We start from the raw sequence: 18,735 nt of genomic DNA, 5'->3' as shown, positions 1-18,735 counted from the left end.
CGTAATCGTTGTCAGGTCCTTCAGTCCGGACCAGATGTCAGCATCAGCAGTCGCTCCAGACTGCCCTGCATCACCGCCAGCGGGTGGGCTCGGAATTCTGAGCCTTTTCCTCGCACCCCCAGTTGCGGGAGAATGTGAAGGAGGAGATGTTGACAGGTCGCGTTCCGCTTGACTTGACAATTTTGTCACCAGCAGTTCTTTGAACCCCAGCAGACTTGTGTCTGCCGGAAAGAGAGATCCAAGGTAGGTTTTAAATCTAGGATCGAGCACGGTGGCCAAAATGTAGTGCTCTGATTTCAACAGATTGACCACCCGTGAATCCTTGTTAAGCGAATTAAGGGCTCCATCCACAAGTCCCACATGCCTAGTGGAATCGCTCTGTGTTAGCTCCTCCTTCAATGTCTCCAGCTTCTTCTGCAAAAGCCTGATGAGGGGAATGACCTGACTCAGGCTGGCAGTGTCTGAACTGACTTCACGTGTGGCAAGTTCAAAAGGTTGCAGAACCTTGCACAACGTTGAAATCATTCGCCACTGCGCTTGAGACAGGTGCATTCCACCTCCTATATCGTGCTCAGTTGTATAGGCTTGAATGGCCTTTTGCTGCTCCTCCAACCTCTGAAGCATATAGAGGGTTGAATTCCACCTCGTTACCACTTCTTGCTTCAGATGATGGCAGGGCAGGTTCAGGCGTTTTTGGTGGTACTCCAGTCTTCTGTACGTGGTGCCTGTACGCCGAAAGTGTCCCGCAATTCTTCTGGCCACCGACAGCATCTCTTGCACGCCCCTCTCGTTTTTTAAATAATTCTGCACCACCAAATTCAAGGTATGTGCAAAACATGGGACGTGCTGGAATTTGCCCATATTTAATGTACACACAATATTGCTGGCGTTGTCCGATGCCACAAATCCACAGGAGAGTCCAATTGGGGTAAGCCATTCTGCGATGATCTTCCTCAGTTGCCGTAAGAGGTTTTTAGCTGTGTGCGTATTCTGGAAAGCGGTGATACAAAGCGTAGCCTGCCTAGGAAAGAGTTGGCGTTTGCGAGATGCTGCTACTGGTGCCGCCGCTGCTGTTCTTGCGGCGGGAGTCCATACATCTACCCAGTGGGCTGTCGCAGTCATATAGTCCTGAGCCTTCCCTGCTCCACTTGTCCACATGTCCGTGGTTAAGTGGACATTGGGTACAACTGCATTTTTTAGGACACTGGTGAGTCTTTTTCTGAGGTCTGTGTACATTTTCGGTATCGCCTGCCTAGAGAAATGGAACCTAGATGGTATTTGGTGCCGGGGACACAGTACCTCCAACAAGTCTCTAGTTGCCTCTGCAGTAATGATGGATACCGGAACCACGTTTCTCACCGCCCAGGATGCCAAGGCCTCAGTTATCCGCTTTGCAGCAGGATGACTGCTGTGATATTTCATCTTCCTCGCAAAGGACTGTTGGACAGTCAATTGCTTGGTAGAAGTAGTAAAAGTAGTCTTACGAGTACGACTTCCCCTCTGGGATGACCATCGACTCCCAGCAGCAACAACAGCAGCGCCAGCAGCAGTAGGCGTTACACGCAAGGATGCATCGGAGGAATCCCAGGCAGGAGAGGACTCGTCATAATTGCCAGTGACATGGCCTGCAGGACTATTGGCATTCCTGGGGAAGGAGGAAATTGACACTGAGGGAGTTGGTGGGGTGGTTTGCGTGAGCTTGGTTACAAGAGGAAGGGATTTACTGGTCAGTGGACTGCTTCCGCTGTCGCCCAAAGTTTTTGAACTTGTCACTGACTTATGATGAATGCGCTGCAGGTGACGTATAAGGGAGGATGTTCCGAGGTGGTTAACGTCCTTACCCCTACTTATTACAGCTTGACAAAGGCAACACACGGCTTGACAAATGTTGTTCGCATTTCTGTTGAAATACTTCCACACCGAAGAGCTGATTTTTTTGGTATTTTCACTAGGCATGTCAATGGCCCTATTCCTCCCACGGACAACAGGTGTCTCCCCGGGTGCCTGACTTAAACAAACCACCTCACCATCAGAATCCTCCTGGTCAATTTCTTCCCCAGCGCCAGCAACACCCATATCCTCCTCATCCTGGTGTACTTCAACACTGACATCTTCAATCTGACTATCAGGAACTGGACTGCGGGTGCTCCTTCCAGCACTTGCAGGGGGCGTGCAAATGGTGGAAGGCGCATGCTCTTCACGTCCAGTGTTGGGAAGGTCAGGCATCGCAAACGACACAATTGGACTCTCCTTGTGGATTTGTGATTTCGAAGAACGCACAGTTCTTTGCTGTGCTTTTGCCAGCTTGAGTCTTTTCATTTTTCTAGCGAGAGGCTGAGTGCTTCCATCCTCATGTGAAGCTGAACCACTAGCCATGAACATAGGCCAGGGCCTCAGCCGTTCCTTGCCACTCCGTGTGGTAAATGGCATATTGGCAAGTTTACGCTTCTCCTCCGACAATTTTATTTTAGATTTTTGAGTCCTTTTTTTACTGATATTTGGTGTTTTGGATTTTACATGCTCTGTACTATGACATTGGGCATCGGCCTTGGCAGACGACGTTGCTGGCATTTCATCGTCTCGGCCATGACTAGTGGCAGCAGCTTCAGCACGAGGTGGAAGTCGATCTTGATCTTTCCCTATTTTTGGAACCTCAACATTTTTGTTCTCCATATTTTAATAGGCACAACTAAAAGGCACCTCAGGTAAACAATGGAGATGGATGGATACTAGTATACTTATGGATTGACGAGCGACTGCCGACACAGAGGTAGCTACAGCCGTGGACTACTGTACTGCGTCTGCTGCTAATATAGACTGGATGATAATGATATAAAAAATATATATATATATCACTACTGCAGCCGGACAGGTATATATTATATAATTACGGACCTGCTGGACACTGTCAGCTCAGCACTGCAGACTCCTAGAGGAAGCTACTAGTAGTATCAAGAAGATAGAAAAAAAAAAACACCACAGGTAGGTGGTATACAATTATGGATGGACTAGCGACTGCCGACACAGAGGTAGCTACAGCCGTGGACTACCGTACTGCGTCTGCTGCTAATATAGACTGGATGATAATGATATTAAAAATATATATATATATCACTACTGCAGCCGGACATGTATATATTATATAATGACGGACCTGCTGGACACTGTCAGCTCAGCACTGCAGACTCCTAAAGTAAGCTACTAGTAGTATCAAGAAGATAGAAAAAAAAAAAACACCACAGGTAGGTGGTATACAATTATGGATGGACTAGCGACTGCCGACACAGAGGTAGCTACAGCCGTGGACTACCGTACTGCGTCTGCTGCTAATATAGACTGGATGATAATGATATAAAATATATATATATATATCACTACTGCAGCCGGACAGGTATATATTATATAATGACGGACCTGCTGGACACTGTCAGCTCAGCACTGCAGACTCCTAAAGTAAGCTACTAGTATCAAGAAGATAGAAAAAAAAAACACCACGGGTAGGTGGTATACAATTATGGATGGACGAGCGACTGCCGACACAGAGGTAGCTACAGCCGTGGACTACCGTACTGCGTCTGCTGCTAATATAGACTGGATGATAATGATATAAAAAAAATATATATATCACTACTGCAGCCGGACAGGTATATATTATATAATGACGGACCTGCTGGACACTGTCAGCAGAATGCGTTTATAGAATAAAAACACCACACGACGAGTGTTTAACTTTTTCAGGCAGACAATCACAATATACTGGTGGTCAGTGGTCACTAGTCAGTCACACTGGCACTGGCAGTGGCACTCTGTCAGCAAAAGTGTGCACTGTTAAAATATGTACTCCTGCTATAACTGCTCCCCAGTCTCCCCCACAATTAAGCTGTGTGAGCATTGAGCACTCAGCACAGTCAGATATACAGTATTACATAGATGATGCAGCACACTGAGGGCACACTGAGGCTGAGCACAGATATGGTATGTGACTGTGTCACACTGTGTATCGTTTTTTTTCAGGCAGAGAACGGATTAATTAAACTGGTGGTCACTGGTCACACTATCAGCAAGTAGTAGTGGTCACTGGTCAGTCACACTGGCACTGGCAGTGGCACTCTGGCAGCAAAAGTGTGCACTGTTAAAATATGTACTCCTGCTATAACTGCTCCCCAGTCTCCCCCACAATTAAGCTGTGTGAGCAGTGAGCACTCAGCACAGTCAGATATACAGTATTACATAGATGATGCAGCACACTGAGGGCACACTGAGGCTGAGCACAGATATGGTATGTGACTGTGTCACACTGTGTATCGTTTTTTTTCAGGCAGAGAACGGATTAATTAAACTGGTGGTCACTGGTCACACTATCAGCAAGTAGTACTCCGTCCTAATATGCTCCCCAAAATTAGTAAATCAAGTGTCTCTACTCTCTACTCTCTAGTCTACTCTAAACGGAGAGGACGCCAGCCACGTCCTCTCCCTATCAATCTCAATGCACGTGTGAAAATGGCGACGACGCGCGGCTCCTTATATAGAATCCGAGTCTCGCGATAGAATACGAGCCTCGCGAGAATCCGACAGCGGGATGATGACGTTCGGGCGCGCTCGGGTTAGCCGAGCAAGGCGGAAGATCCGAGTCTGCCTCGGACCCGTGTAAAAAGGCTGAAGTTAGGTGGGGTTCGGTTTCCGAGAAACCGAACCCGCTCATCTCTACTCCAGCCGTCCTGGCTACATAGATCTTCAAAGCCCTGACTACATCAAGCAACTTGGAATCCTCCAAGTCACAAGTAGCCGCAGGCACCACAATAGGTTGGTTCAAATGAAAAGATGACACCACCTTCGGCAGAAATTGCACCCAAGTCCGTAATTCTGCCCTGTCCATATGGAAAACCAGATAGGGGCTTTTACATGACAAAGCCGCCAATTCTGACACACGCCTAGCCGAAGCTAAGGCCAATAGCATGACCACCTTCCACGTGAGATACTTTAGCTCTACGGTCTTAAGTGGCTCAAACCAGTGGGATTTCAGGAAACCCAACACCACGTTGAGATCCCAAGGTGCCACTGGTGGCACAAAAGGGGGCTGAGTATGCAGCACTCCCTTAACAAACGTCTGAACTTCAGGAAGAGAAGCCAGTTCCTTTTGAAAGAAAATGGATAGGGCCGAAATCTGGACCTTTATGGACCCCAACTTCAGGCCCATAGTCACTCCAGACTGTAGGAAGTGCAGGAACCGGCCCAGCTGGAATTCCTCTGTAGGGGCCTTCCTGGCCTCACACCAGGCAACATATTTTCGCCATATACGGTGATAGTGTCTTGCCGTCTCGTCCTTCCTAGCCTTTATCAGCGTAGGAATAACTTCCTCCGGAATGCCTTTTTCCGCTAGGATCCTGCGTTCAACCGCCATGCTGTCAAATGCAGCCGCGGTAAGTCTTGGAACAGACCTGGCCCCTGTTGCAACAGGTCCTGTCTGAGAGGCAGAGGCCATGGGTCCTCTGTGAGAATTTCTTGCAGTTCCGGGTACCAAGTCCTTCTTGGCCAATCTGGAACAATGAGTATTGTTCTCACTGCTCTTTTTCTTACGATTCTCAGCACCTTGGGTATGAGAGGAAGAGGAGGAAACACATAGACCGACTGGAACACCCACGGTGTTACCAGTGCATCCACCACTATCGCCTGAGGGTCTCTTGACCTGGCGCAATACCTTTGTAGCTTTTTGTTGATACGGGATGCCATCATGTCTACCTGTGGCAGTTCCCATCGATTTGTAATCTGAGTGAAGACTTCGTGATGAAGTCCCCACTCTCCCGGGTGGAGGTCGTGCCTGCTGAGAAAGTCTGATTCCCAGTTGTCCACTCCCGGAATGAACACTGCTGACAGTGCTTGCACGTGATTCTCCGCCCAACAAAGAATCCTGGTGGCTTCCGCCATCGCCACTTTGCTTCTTGTGCCGCCCTGGCGGTTTAGGTGAGCCACTGCGGTGATGTTGTCTGACTGAATCAGCACCGGTTGGTTGCGAAGCAGAGGCTCCGCTTGACTCAGGGCGTTGTATATGGCCCTTAGTTCCAGGATATTTATGTGCAGACAAGCCTCCTGACTTGACCACAACCCTTGGAAGTTTCTTCCCTGAGTGACAGCCCCCCACCCTCGGAGGCTTGCATCCGTGGTCACCAGGACCCAGTCCTGTATGCCGAACCTGCGGCCCTCGAGAAGGTGAGCACTCTGTAGCCACCACAGAAGAGACACCCTGGCCCTCGGGGACAGGGTGATCAGCTGATGCATCTGAAGATGCGATCCGGACCACTTGTCCAACAGATCCCACTGAAAGATCCTCGCATGGAACCTGCCGAAGGGAATGGCTTCGTATGATGCCACCATCTTTCCCAGGACTCGCGTGCAGCGATGCACCGACACCTGTTTCGGTTTTAAGAGGTCTCTGACTAGAGTCACGAGCTCTTGAGCCTTCTCCGCCGGGAGAAACACCTTCTTCTGGTCCGTGTCCAGAATCATGCCCAGAAAAGGCAGACGCGTTGTAGGAATCAGCTGCGACTTTGGGATATTCAGAATCCAGCCGTGCTGTTGCAACACTTCCTGAGAGTGTGCTACGCTGATCAGCAACTGCTCTCTGGACCTCGCCTTTATGAGGAGATCGTCCAAGTATGGAATAATTGTGACTCCTTGCTTTTGAAGGAGCACCATCATTTCTGCCATTACCTTGGTAAATATTCTCGGTGCCGTGGAGAGCCCAAACGGCAACGTCTGGAATTGGTAATGACAGTCCTGTACCACAAATCTGAGGTACTCCTGATGAGGTGGATTTATGGGGACATGCAAGTAAGCATCCTTGATGTCCAGAGACACCATAAAATCCCCCTCTTCCAGGCTTGCAATGACCGCTCTGAGCAATTCCATTTTGAACTTGAATCTTTTCAGATAAATGTTCAGGGACTTTAAATTCAATATGGGTCTGACCGAACCGTTCGGTTTCGGTACCACAAACATTGTGGAATAGTATCCTCTTCCTTGTTGAGGGAGGGGAACCTGTACCACCACCTGCTGGAGATATAATTTGTGAATTGCCGCTAACACTACTTCCCTTAATATGGGGGAAGCTGGCAGGGCCGATTTGAGGTAACGGTGAGGGGGCATCACTTCGAATTCCAGCTTGTATCCCTGAGACACAATCTGTATAGACCAGGGATCCACCTGTGAGCGAACCCACTGGTGGCTGAATTTTCGGAGACGCGCCCCCACCGCTCCTGGCTCCTGTGGAGCCCCAGCGTCATGCGGTGGATTTAGTGGAAGCCGGGGAGGACTTCTGTTCCTGGGAACTAGCTGTATGGTGCAGCTTCTTTCCTGTACCCCTGCCTCTGGCAAGAAAGGACGCACCTCTGACCTTCTTGCTTCTTTGTGATTGAAGGGACTGCATTTGGTAATACAGTGCTTTCTTAGGCTGTGAGGGAATATATGGCAAAAAATTTGACTTCCCACTAGGTCCGAGAGGCCGTCCCCAAACAATTCCTCACCCTTGTAAGGTAAAACCTCCATGTGCTTTTTGGAGTCAGCATCACCTGTCCATTGCCGAGTCCACAGGACCCTTCTGGCAGAAATTGACATTGCATTTATTCTAGAGCCCAGTAGGCAAATGTCCCTCTGGGCATCCCTCATATATAGGACAGCGTCTTTTATATGCCCCAGGGTTAGTAAAATGGTATCCTTGTCTAAGGTATCCATTTCCTCAGACAGATTATCTGTCCATGCTGCTACAGCACTACACATCCAGGCCGACGCAATTGCCAGCCTCAGTAGAGTACCTGAATGTGTATAAACAGACTTCAGGATACTTTCCTGCTTCCTATCTGCAGGATCCTTTAGGGCGGCCGTATCCTGTGACGGCAGGGCCACCTTCTTAGATAAGCGTGTCAGAGCTTTATCTACCTTAGGGGAGGATTCCCAGCGCACCCTGTCCGTTGGCGGGAAAGGGTACGCCATAAGTAACCTTTTGGAAATCAGCACTTTCCTATCGGGGGAATCCCACGCTTTTTCACATAATTAATTTAACTCATGTGAAGGGGGAAAAGTCACCTCTTGCTTTTTCTCCCCATACATATAAACCCTCTTGTCAGGGACAGGGTTTACCTCTGATATGTGCAATACATCCTTCATTGCTATAATCATGTAGCGGATGGCTTTAGCCATTTTAGGCTGCAATTTTGCATCATCCTCATCGACACTGGAGTCAGAATCCGTGTCGATATCTGTGTCAACAATTTTGGATAGTGGGCGCTTCTGAGACCCTGACAGCCTCTGCGCTGTAGGATCAGGCATGGGCTGAGACCCTGACTGTCCCAAGGCATCAGCTTTATCCAACCTTTTATGCAAGGAGTTAACATTATCATTTAACACCTTCCACATATGAATCCAATCAGGTGTCGGCGCCGTCGGCGGAGACACGTCATTCATCTGCACTTGCTCTGCCTCCACATAGCCCTCTTCGTCAAACATGTCGACACACACGTACCGACACACCACACACACAGGGGATGCTCTATATGAGAGGACCCCCACAAGGCCTTTTGGAGAGACAGAGAGAGAGTATGCCAGCACACACCCCAGCGCTATATGACCCAGGAATCACACAGTAACTTAGTGTTTACCCAGTAGCTGCTGTATATATGATTAATACGCTAAATTTATGTGCCCCCCCTCTCTTTTTACCCTTTCTACCGTGAGTCTGCAGGGGAGAGCCTGGGGAGCTTCCTCTCAGCGGAGCTGTGGAGAGAAAATGGCGCTGGTGAGTGCTGAGGAAGAAGGCCCCGCCCCCTCAACGGCGGGCTTCTGTCCCGCGATTTTGTGTGAAATTAATGGCGGGGGCTCATGCATATAACAGTGTCCAACTGTATATATGCTGCTTTTGCCAGGAGGTACTTAATTGCTGCCCAGGGTGCCCCCCCCCCCCCCCCCCCTGCGCCCTGAACCCTACAGTGACAGGAGTGTGTGGGTTAGTGTGGGCGCAATGGTGCACAGCTGCAGTGCTGTGCGCTACCTCATATGAAGACAGGAGTCTTCTGCCGCCGATTTTGACGTCTTCTTGCTTCAACCCGCCGGCTTCTGGCTTCTGGTTCTGCGAGGGGGACGGCGGCGCGGCTCCGGGAACGGATGACCAAGGTTAGGTTCCTGTGTTCGATCCCTCTGGAGCTAATGGTGTCCAGTAGCCTAAGAAGCGCAACCTAGCCGCAGTTAGTAGGTTTGCTTCTCTCCCCTCAGTCCCACGTAGCAGAGAGTCTGTTGCCAGCAGAAGCTCTCTGAAAATAAAAAACCTAACTAAAATACTTTCTTAATAGCAAGCTCAGGAGAGCTCACTAAAATGCACCCAGCTCTGTCCGGGCACAGATTCTAACTGAGGTCTGGAGGAGGGGCATAGAGGGAGGAGCCAGTGCACACCAGTAGTACTAAATCTTTCTTAGAGTGCCCAATCTCCTACGGAGCCCGTCTATTCCCCATGGTCCTTACGGAGTCCCCAGCATCCACTAGGACGTTAGAGAAATACCAGATTCTTCCATAAACTTTTATTTTATCTTAACCCTTTTATTTTTCCCCTGGAGCAATATTTCTAATGGAAGTTACAACACAGATTGACAAATGCAGATTAATAAAATATCCAATTTTTTTTTAATTTTAATTGAAAATTAAGAAAAGATAAAAATTCATAGAGAAAAAATACCCCTAATTAAATATCTTCTTTTTCTCTGTGTTTACAAATGACGAAGCAATGCTCTTACACTGGGCTAGACGCGTCATCGCTTGGAGAGTGATAAAATGGAGAAAGAGAAAGTAACAGTCAATCAGCTTCTAATTGCCATGTTATTATTATTATTTTATTTATTTATTACCAGTTATTTATATAGCGCACACATATTCCGCAGCGCTGTACAGAGAATATTTGCCCATTCATATCAGTCCCTGCCCCAGTGGAGCTTACATTCTATATTCCCTACCACATGTACACAGACACATTCATACTAGTGTTAATTTTGTTGGGAGCCAATTAACCTACCAGTATATTTTTGGATTGTGGGAGGAAACCGGAGTACCCGGAGGAAACCCACGCAAGTACGGGGAGAATATACAAACTCCACACAATTAGGGCCATGGTGGGAATTGAACCCATGACCTCAGTGCTGTGAGGCAGTTATGCTAACCATTACACCATCCGTACTGCCCCCAGGCAGGCTGTGTTTGAAAAATGACAGTAACGAGCTGATTGGCTGGTACTTTTTCTCTCTTCATTTTATCACTCTCCAAGCAATGACGTATCTAGCCCAAACTCTTGCGTTACTATGTATGCAATTCCGGATAAATTATATTTATAAATAAACAAGACTAAGCAGTCTATTTACTAAGTCTTGGAGAGTAATAAAGTGGACAGAGATAAATTACCAGCCAATCAGCTCCTAACTGCCATGTCACAGGCTGGGTTTGAAAAATGACAGGAGTTGATTGGCTGGTAATTTATCTCCGTCCAAGGCTTAGTAAATAGACCCCTAAATCCCAGATTTATCAAGCCTTGGAGAGTGATAAATTGCACGGTGATAAAGTACCAGCCAATCAGCTCCTAACTGACATGTTACAGGCTGTGTTTGAAAAACGACAGTTAGGAGCTGGTTGGTTGGAACTTTTTAATACCGTGCAATTTATCACTCTCGAAGGCTTGATAAATCTGGGCCAATGAATGATAAATCATCTTGATATCCTACCCTCTGGGGGTAATTCTGAGTTGATCGCAGCAGGAACTTTGGTAGCAGTTGGGTAAAACCATGTGCACTGCAGGGGAGGCAGATATAACATGTGCAGAGAGAGATAGATTTGGGTGTGGTGAGTTCAATCTGCAATCTAAATTGCAGTGTAAAAATAAAGCAGCCAGTATTTACCCTGCACAGAAACAAAATAACCCACCCAAATCTAACTCTCTCTGCAAATGTTATATCTGCCCCCCCTGCAGTGCACATGGTTTTGCCCAACTGCTAAAAAATTTCCTGCTGCGATCAACTTGGAATTACCCCCCCTGTTCTAAGGGAGCTTTGCTCAGGCATTGATAAACTATTATCTTATATTGATGGGCTTCTGTAGCATGTTGTGGAAGCAGTAACACAAGGCAGGCAGAAGACGGTAGAAGATACAGATGTAAAACATAGGTTTAAAGAGAATAAAAAGTAAGAATTCCAGAATTATTTAATTATTTAAGTAATAAATGACTGAAAAGAAACTAATTACAGTGGGGCCAATTCAGATGATTTGTGTAGAACTCTGATGACTGGTAATTGGCACGAGCTCAGGTTCTGTTCTGCCAATCTGCCAGTCTGTGACTGTGAGATCACTAGCAGTGCCCTCTAAGCCGCAGACAGATAGACACGCTGCAGGAGTTTGGAGACAGGGATGGGGCAGCGGTGGTCAGCATTCCCGAAAAGGGGGGCATGTCAGCCCTGTTTCCTGGGAGTGCCCGGGCCAGTGTCTGTGTCTTCTGTTGCAGGTTTACTGGCCCTGGAAGCCTGAACAGCCCGTCTACCCTGAGTAGCCTAAGGGCTACTTATATGGCTGATGTTCATGCACGTGATCGAAATGTTGCATTATTGGATGCAGCAGAGGATCACAGAAGCCGGCAGGAGGTGTCTATTTACACCAGGAACCTCCTGTGGCATTAGCATAAGCTAACCGTTGCGTCTGCTACAGATTTCATTGGTGCGTCCAATGGTAGCGTTTAAAGGTGGACCAAGCAGAATTGCATCTAAAGGCTCACAAAGTGCGCGTCCCAATCCTTGCACATTCAAAGGGACATGTACTAAGCAGTGATAAAAGTGGAGAAGTGAGCCAGTGGAGTAGTTGCCCAATGCAACTGCTCTGCATACTTTTATAGTATACAAATTATAAATGTTATGTCAATGCTGATTGGTTGTCATGGGCAACTTCTCCACTGGCTCACTTCTCCACTTTTATCACTGCTTAGTACATTTACCCCTTAGACTCATACTATGAGGTCTATGGGGTTCACTACGATATGCCGGCGGTCGGGCTCCCGGCGACCAGCATACCGGCGCCGGGAGCCCAACCGCCGGCTTACCGACAGTGTGGCGAGCGCAAATGAGCCCCTTGCGGGCTCGCTGCGCTCGCCATGCTACGCGCGCCACACTATTTTATTCTCCCTCCAGGGGGGTCGTGGACCCCCACGAGGGAGAATAAGTGTCGGTATGCCGGCTGTCGGGATCCCGGCGCCGGTATACTGTGCGCCGGGATCCCGTCAGTCGGCATACAGAAGACCACCCGGTCTATGTACTAAGCCTTGGAGAGATATAAAGTGGATGGAGATAAAGTGCCAGCCAATCAGCTTCTAACTGTCATGTTACATGTTGTGTTTGAAAAATGACAGTTAGGGGCTGGTTGGTTGGTACTTTATCTCTCTCTCCAAGGCTTAGTACATAGACCCATTACATACCAGGGTACAGTCTTTTACTAGCATTAGCACAAAGTTGCAGATGCATTTACAGCAAAAGACGCTAAGGCGGTCGCAGAAGCGAATGACTATGAGCTAGCCCCAGCAGGTTGTGTAGCATTATTTTTTGGGGCACTACAACTTTTTAATTAGATGATTTAAATGCTGTGTGAAATTTTCTTGATATCACTGAGGCATCTTCTTCATGTAAGCAAGTCGTTTGAGTTATTCTTCACACTCTAGTCCAAACTCAGCCTCTCTGCTGTTGCCTGGAGATCCATGTGAACAATTTATTGCATACTGTAGTCAGCATTTAGGTTTTTCCTTTCTCTGCCTTGTCAGTGAACCCTTGACTTCCTGTGATCCCCGTTATTCCAAAATTGATGCAAACATCCTTCAACACTTAGGATCATATTATGAAAAATATATTCCCATTTTCATGATAATCATTGTCTTTGATGAAAATATACAGGATATTTATTATGACCCTAAGATATATCTCCTGAGATGGTATTGTCATGGGTGTTCTTAATCTTAACAGATAATGAGTGTGACTCCGATCTATCTTCTGTGCTTTTGCTAAAGACTTCTTCGAAAATGGACAGGGTAGACTTCTTGAACACCTTCTTAAAGTTTTCCACAATGAACAGGTACAGTGTTGGAGTAAAGCAGCTATTAAAGCAAGTTGAACATATAGTAAAGATCTTCAATGCTTCTAGTGTAGACTCTCGGAATAGCCCTTTCTCCACGCTCATTCCATACCACACATGATAAGGTGTCCAGGAAATGAAAAAAGATATAATAGAAATCCATATTATCTTGTAAGGCTTATTGGATTTTGTTAAGTTCTCTTTGTTTATCTTGAAGGCTATGTTGAGGTAACAGAATGTGATAATGAAAAACGGGAGTAAGAACCCTACAAGTAAGCGAAAGCAAAACATGCCCCATTTGATCTTGGCTTGAAGAATTGGTTCTGCATCCCAACGGCCAGTAAGTGCGTAATCATTGTTACATAGGGATATGTTGTTGTTCTGTAGAACCTGACGAAAGGCAAGATATGGGGAACTACACACAAACGCTAAACCCCAAAATAACAGACAGATGACAGAAGAACGGTGAGCGTTCATGTGTTTTTTGTAAAAATGGGGTTGGAAAACCAAACAGTAGCGGTCAGTACTGATGGCTGTAAGAAAGAATACCGTTGCATACATACTAAATGATAGGAGGAAGTTTATAAGCTTACACATGAATACACCGAATACCCAATGAGGATACAGTAGGAAAAAAACTGCAAGAAAAGGCATGGTGACTATAAATATAAGATGGGTGATGATAAAATGGAAGAACCACGTGTTATTGACATTCCTTTTCATCCTGAAACACAAGACCCATAGATAGAGAGTGTTGAGGATCAGTCCAAACACGAATGTTGCTAGGAGCAGCAGGAAACACAATAGCTTTGATGGACGTAGTCCAGTATAATTCACTCCACTTGTTGCGTTGTAGGTGAGATTTGTAGCCATTTTGTCCAATTAACTACAAAAAAAGAAATACATTTTATTGAAATGTTTAGTGACACAACAGATGATTAAGAAACTGTGGGCATGTATTGTTTTTTCAAGGTACAACCTTCTTCTCAGCTCTTGGAACTGTATCTATAAAAAGAGAGATGAACATGCTGTCCTTGCAGAATTCGAGATCCACCAGAAAATGGTTCAAAGAGTAAAATCATCTACTAAAGGCATTACCATTTACCATAGGCTTGTAGCAGCTTGACTGCAGGGACTAATTCAGACTGGATCGCTGCAGCTGTAGCAAACACAGTCTGTAGCCCTTTGGGGAGTGTGCTCGCGCGTGCGCAACCCGGGAGGCCAAGTGAGATGCTAAAAGCATCTCAGGGCTGCAATCACTTCTGCCTGATTGACAGGCAGAGGCGGTCGCAGGGTGGGAGGGGGCGTGCCAATGGCGATAGAATGCCATTGGTGGGGCATGGTCTGGGCAATGTAGGCGTGTCCGGACTGTTGTGGGGGCAGGCCGCGGCGGCTACATGACATCACACGCCGCCACTGCGACCTGGAACGCGGCAGGTAGCTGCTTGCCAGGGTGCAAAAGCATAAGCGCCATGCAATGCTTTCGCACCCATGTGTGTGGGGGGGGGGGCAGGGCCTGACATGCGGGGCGGACTAGCCCTGTGCTGGGCGTCCCCCCCAGCATGTGTGAGAAAATGATCGTAGATGTGCTAAATTTAGCACATCTACAATCAGACCTGAATCACCCCCCTAGAGCAGTTCTGCTACTGGCTACGTGTAACCATTACAGATGAGCAGGTTCGGTTCGTCGAGATCCGAACCCCCCCGAACTTCATGTGATTTACACAGGTCCAAGGCAGCCCCAGATCTTCCCGCCTAACACGCAAATCCCGAACGAGGCCGAACGTCATTATCCCGCTGTCGGATTCTCGCGAGATTCGGATACCATATAAAGAGCCGCACGTGTTGTGACCAGTATATAGTAGTACAGTGCTGCATTGTGGTGAACACCAGTATATAGTAGTACAGTACAGTAGTCCATTGCTGTACCTTGCAGCCCCGTGTCACTTCTAGTATCCTGATCAGTGCTCAATATCTGCTGCATTGTTGTGACCAGTATATAGTAGTACAGTGCTGCATTGTGGTGACCACCAGTATATAGTAGTACAGTACAGTAGTCCATTGCTGTATCTTGCAGCTCCGTGTCACTTCTAGTATCCTGATCAGTGCTCAATATCTGCTGCATTGTTGTGATCAGTATATAGTAGTACAGTGCTGCATTGTGGTGACCACCAGTATATAGTAGTACAGTACAGTAGGCCATTGCTGTATCTTGCAGCTCCGTGTCAGACTCAGTTCTAGTATCCTGATCAGTGCTCAATATCTGCTGCATTGTTGTGACCAGTATATAGTAGTACAGTGCTGCATTGTGGTGACCACCAGTATATAGCAGGGACGTGCGGTGAGCTAAATAGCTCAGGAGGCACTAGCTAGCACCAGAGCTAGATTTACATGCAATATATGAGCCAAAACATACATCTGGGCATTATACACAGGTGAAGCAGTATAAACTCCTGGAAATTTGGTGAGTTTTGATCAGAGATGTGCAGAAAAGTTAGACAGCTGAGGCACTGCCTCACCTGCCATAGACTTTTTACTCCAGCGTTTTGGCTATACAAATTATTAGAACAATGCAAAGAAGATATTTCAAACATATTTTTTGTATTTTTCATATACTTTATACAGTAAAACCTCTGGCACAAATGTTAGGATGACAGGAAAGGCTCTGCCTCCCCTGCCTCACCCCACCGCACATCACTGGTGTTACGATTCCTGTACTCCAGACTGGAGAAGATCTTATGGCAGAGATCTGAGTACAGGAATGAAATACAGGTTGTGGGAGCTGGAGAGCCTAGTAACCCCTGGCGCCCTAACTCCGTTGTCTCGCCCGTGTTATCAGAAATCCCCTGCGAGACTATGGTTGCTTGAGCCCATGGCAGCCGCGTTCGAAGGGCGGATTATGTCTGCCCAACCCCGATGCCCCCGCAGGTCTTAATGGGAGACAAGGGGAAGTCCGAGACAGGGAGATAACAAGGGGCCCTCTGACTAAGCAACCAAGCCAGGGGTTACAAGCTAACTTAACTAAATCAAAAGGTATGTGCGGACTAGCCGCCAGGGAAAAGGACAACCAAGGATCCACGGATCCGACACTCCTATCCGGCACCGCTGGACACCAGAGTGGATCTTGTGGAAGCGGAATCCTCCGCAAAGCACCAGAACTCAAAATAAACACAATAATAAATAGTAGCGGACAAGCCGCAACACACGGCTGCGCCGCGACTCACGAACACCACCAGATGTTAAAGGTGCTCGGTCAGACTCCAGGAACAGATGGTAACTTCCGAGTACTGGATCACTGAGAACAGGAACAAACGAACAGACCGGGACTGGGAACTCTCTCTGCAGCAGAATCAGGCAAACAGGAAGCTATCACCGGCGTCTGTGAGGAGTCCTGGGAGTGCTTTTAACAGAGAGTCTTCCAATCAGCTGTTTGGAGGCTGATTGGATTAAATGCCATGCAGCTGCATGGCCAGGGAAACAGATGAGTGATAATTACAACATGCCGTGCAGCTGCATGCTACACAGCCAGGAAACCAGTGATGATATAAACTTAGACCCAGCAACGGGGAACACGATCCGACAGTGGCGTCCCCGTTGCTAGGCGCCGGCCGCACTGACGAGCGGACCCTCGGCGCCTAACAGTACCCCCCCCTTGAGGAGGGGTCAAGGAACCCCTAAATCCGGGTTTCTGAGGAAATTCTTGAAAAAATGCCCTTTTGAGCCTTGGGGCATGAAGGTCCTTATCTAGGACCCACGACCTTTCCTCAGGACCATAACCTGTCCAATGCACCAAAAAATAAAGCCGACCCCGGGACAGCTTGGAATCGAGAACCTTCTCAACCACGAACTCCTGCTGACCCTGTACATTAACTGGTGATCTCCCCTGAGGTTTTTTACGAGGAAATCTGCTAGATGAAACATATGGTTTGAGCAAAGAGCAATGGAAGGTATTTCCGATTCGTAACGTTTTTGGTAGCTGTAACCGGAAAGCAACTGGATTGACTTTTTTGATAATGAGAAATGGTCCAATAAATCTAGGACCCAATCTGGCTGAGGTTTGTCGAAGTTTGATATTGCGAGTCGACAGCCACACCCTGTCTCCTACTCTAAAAGTGCACGGCCGCCGGAACCTGTCCGAAAAATCTTTTTCCTTGAAAGCTGCTTTTCTGAGAGCTATGTGCACTTTTTTCCAAATAAGTTTAAGATGAGAGGTCAGGGCCAGAGAGGAGACAGAGGAATGTTGGAAAAATGAATTAGCTCTGGGGTGGAAACCAAAAACTGCAAAAAATGGAGACACATTGGTAGAGGAATGACAGGCATTATTATAAGCAAACTCTGCCAATGGAAGAAACTCAGACCAGTCATTTTGGAGTTTGGCCGAGTACAAACGCAAATATTGTTTTAAGGATTGGTTCACTCGCTCAGTCTGTCCATTTGATTGTGGATGATAACCGGAGGTTAATGATAATTTCATTTTTAACGAAGCACAAAAAGACTTCCAAAACTGTGCAATGAATTGTGGACCCCTGTCAGAAACAATATCAGTGGGTAACCCATGGAGTCTGAAAACATGACGGAGGAACAAGACTGCCAATCCCTGGGCAGATGGCAATCGGGGAAGACCAATAAAATGAGCCATCTTACTAAAACGGTCCACTACCACCCATATGACTGTGCATCCAGCTGACAGAGGGAGATCCACCACAAAATCCATGGAGATATGCGACCATGGTCTAAGAGGAACATTCAATGGCATAAGTTGACCAATAGGCAAAGAACGGGGAACTTTATGCTGTGCACAGACCTGACACGAAAAAACAAACTCTTTAATGTCTTTAGAAAGACCAGGCCACCACACTGCGCGGGATACCAATTCAAAAGTTTTAGCGACTCCCAGATGCCCTGCAACTTTGCTATCATGAAATTCCTCCAAAACAGTTGCTCTCAAAAACTCAGGAACAAAAAGACGACCAGCAGGAGTATTTCCCGGAGCTTGATGTTGAAGCAGCTTCAATTGAGAAAAAACATCCTGTGTGAGACCTGCCTGAATGACTGAAGGCGGAAGTATGAGAGTAACAGGACTGTTGTCTTGAGCGGGAAGAAAACTGCGTGAGAGGGCATCTGCCTTGGTATTCTTGGAACCAGGTCTGAAGGTGATAATGAATTTGAAACGAGTGAAAAATAAAGCCCAACGAGCCTGTCGGGCATTCAGTCGCTTAGCTGATTCAATGTATTGAAGATTTTTGTGATCTGTCAAAACAGAAATGGTATGGGTCGCTCCTTCAAGCCAATGTCTCCACTCCTCAAAAGCCCATTTAATAGCCAGCAACTCCCGATTACCAACATCGTAGTTGGATTCAGCAGATGAGAATTTCCTGGACATAAAGGCACAAGGATGTAACTCAAGGGAATCTGGATCCTTCTGAGAAAGGATAGCCCCTACACCAACCTCCGAGGCATCTACCTCAACGATGAAAGGCAATTCTGGGTTGGGATGTCTAAGGACAGGGGCTGAGACAAAGGCTTGTTTCAAGGCCTGAAAAGATACTTTAGCTTCACATGACCAATTGGTAGGATCTGCTCCCTTCTTAGTGAGTGCCACAA

At 47.2% G+C, this 18,735-nt stretch overlaps 2 protein-coding genes across 2 annotated transcripts in view; one reads left to right on the top strand and one right to left on the bottom strand.

Moving 5' to 3' along the window:
- LOC134965929 (C3a anaphylatoxin chemotactic receptor-like) overlaps positions 1-18,735 on the top strand; it is a 204,693-nt gene that overhangs the window by 132,651 nt on the left and 53,307 nt on the right. The window lies entirely within an intron of this gene.
- Positions 12,937-14,004, bottom strand: LOC134965162 (probable G-protein coupled receptor 33). The gene has a single exon (XM_063941683.1). It carries the CDS (start codon positions 14,002-14,004, stop codon positions 12,970-12,972), a length of 1,035 nt encoding a protein of 344 aa, XP_063797753.1. The 3' UTR covers positions 12,937-12,969.

This window comes from Pseudophryne corroboree, chromosome 10, assembly GCF_028390025.1.
Source record: "Pseudophryne corroboree isolate aPseCor3 chromosome 10, aPseCor3.hap2, whole genome shotgun sequence".
Classification (NCBI taxonomy): Eukaryota; Metazoa; Chordata; class Amphibia; order Anura; family Myobatrachidae; genus Pseudophryne; species Pseudophryne corroboree.
The sequence above is the reverse complement of the archived record's forward strand: the minus strand, read 5'-3'. Positions and strand labels throughout refer to the sequence as shown.

Excerpts from the sequence above, each read along its gene's own strand:
- LOC134965162 (XM_063941683.1), bottom strand. The coding sequence starts at position 14,004 with ATGGCTACAAATCTCACCTACAACGCAACAAGTGGAGTGAATTATACT.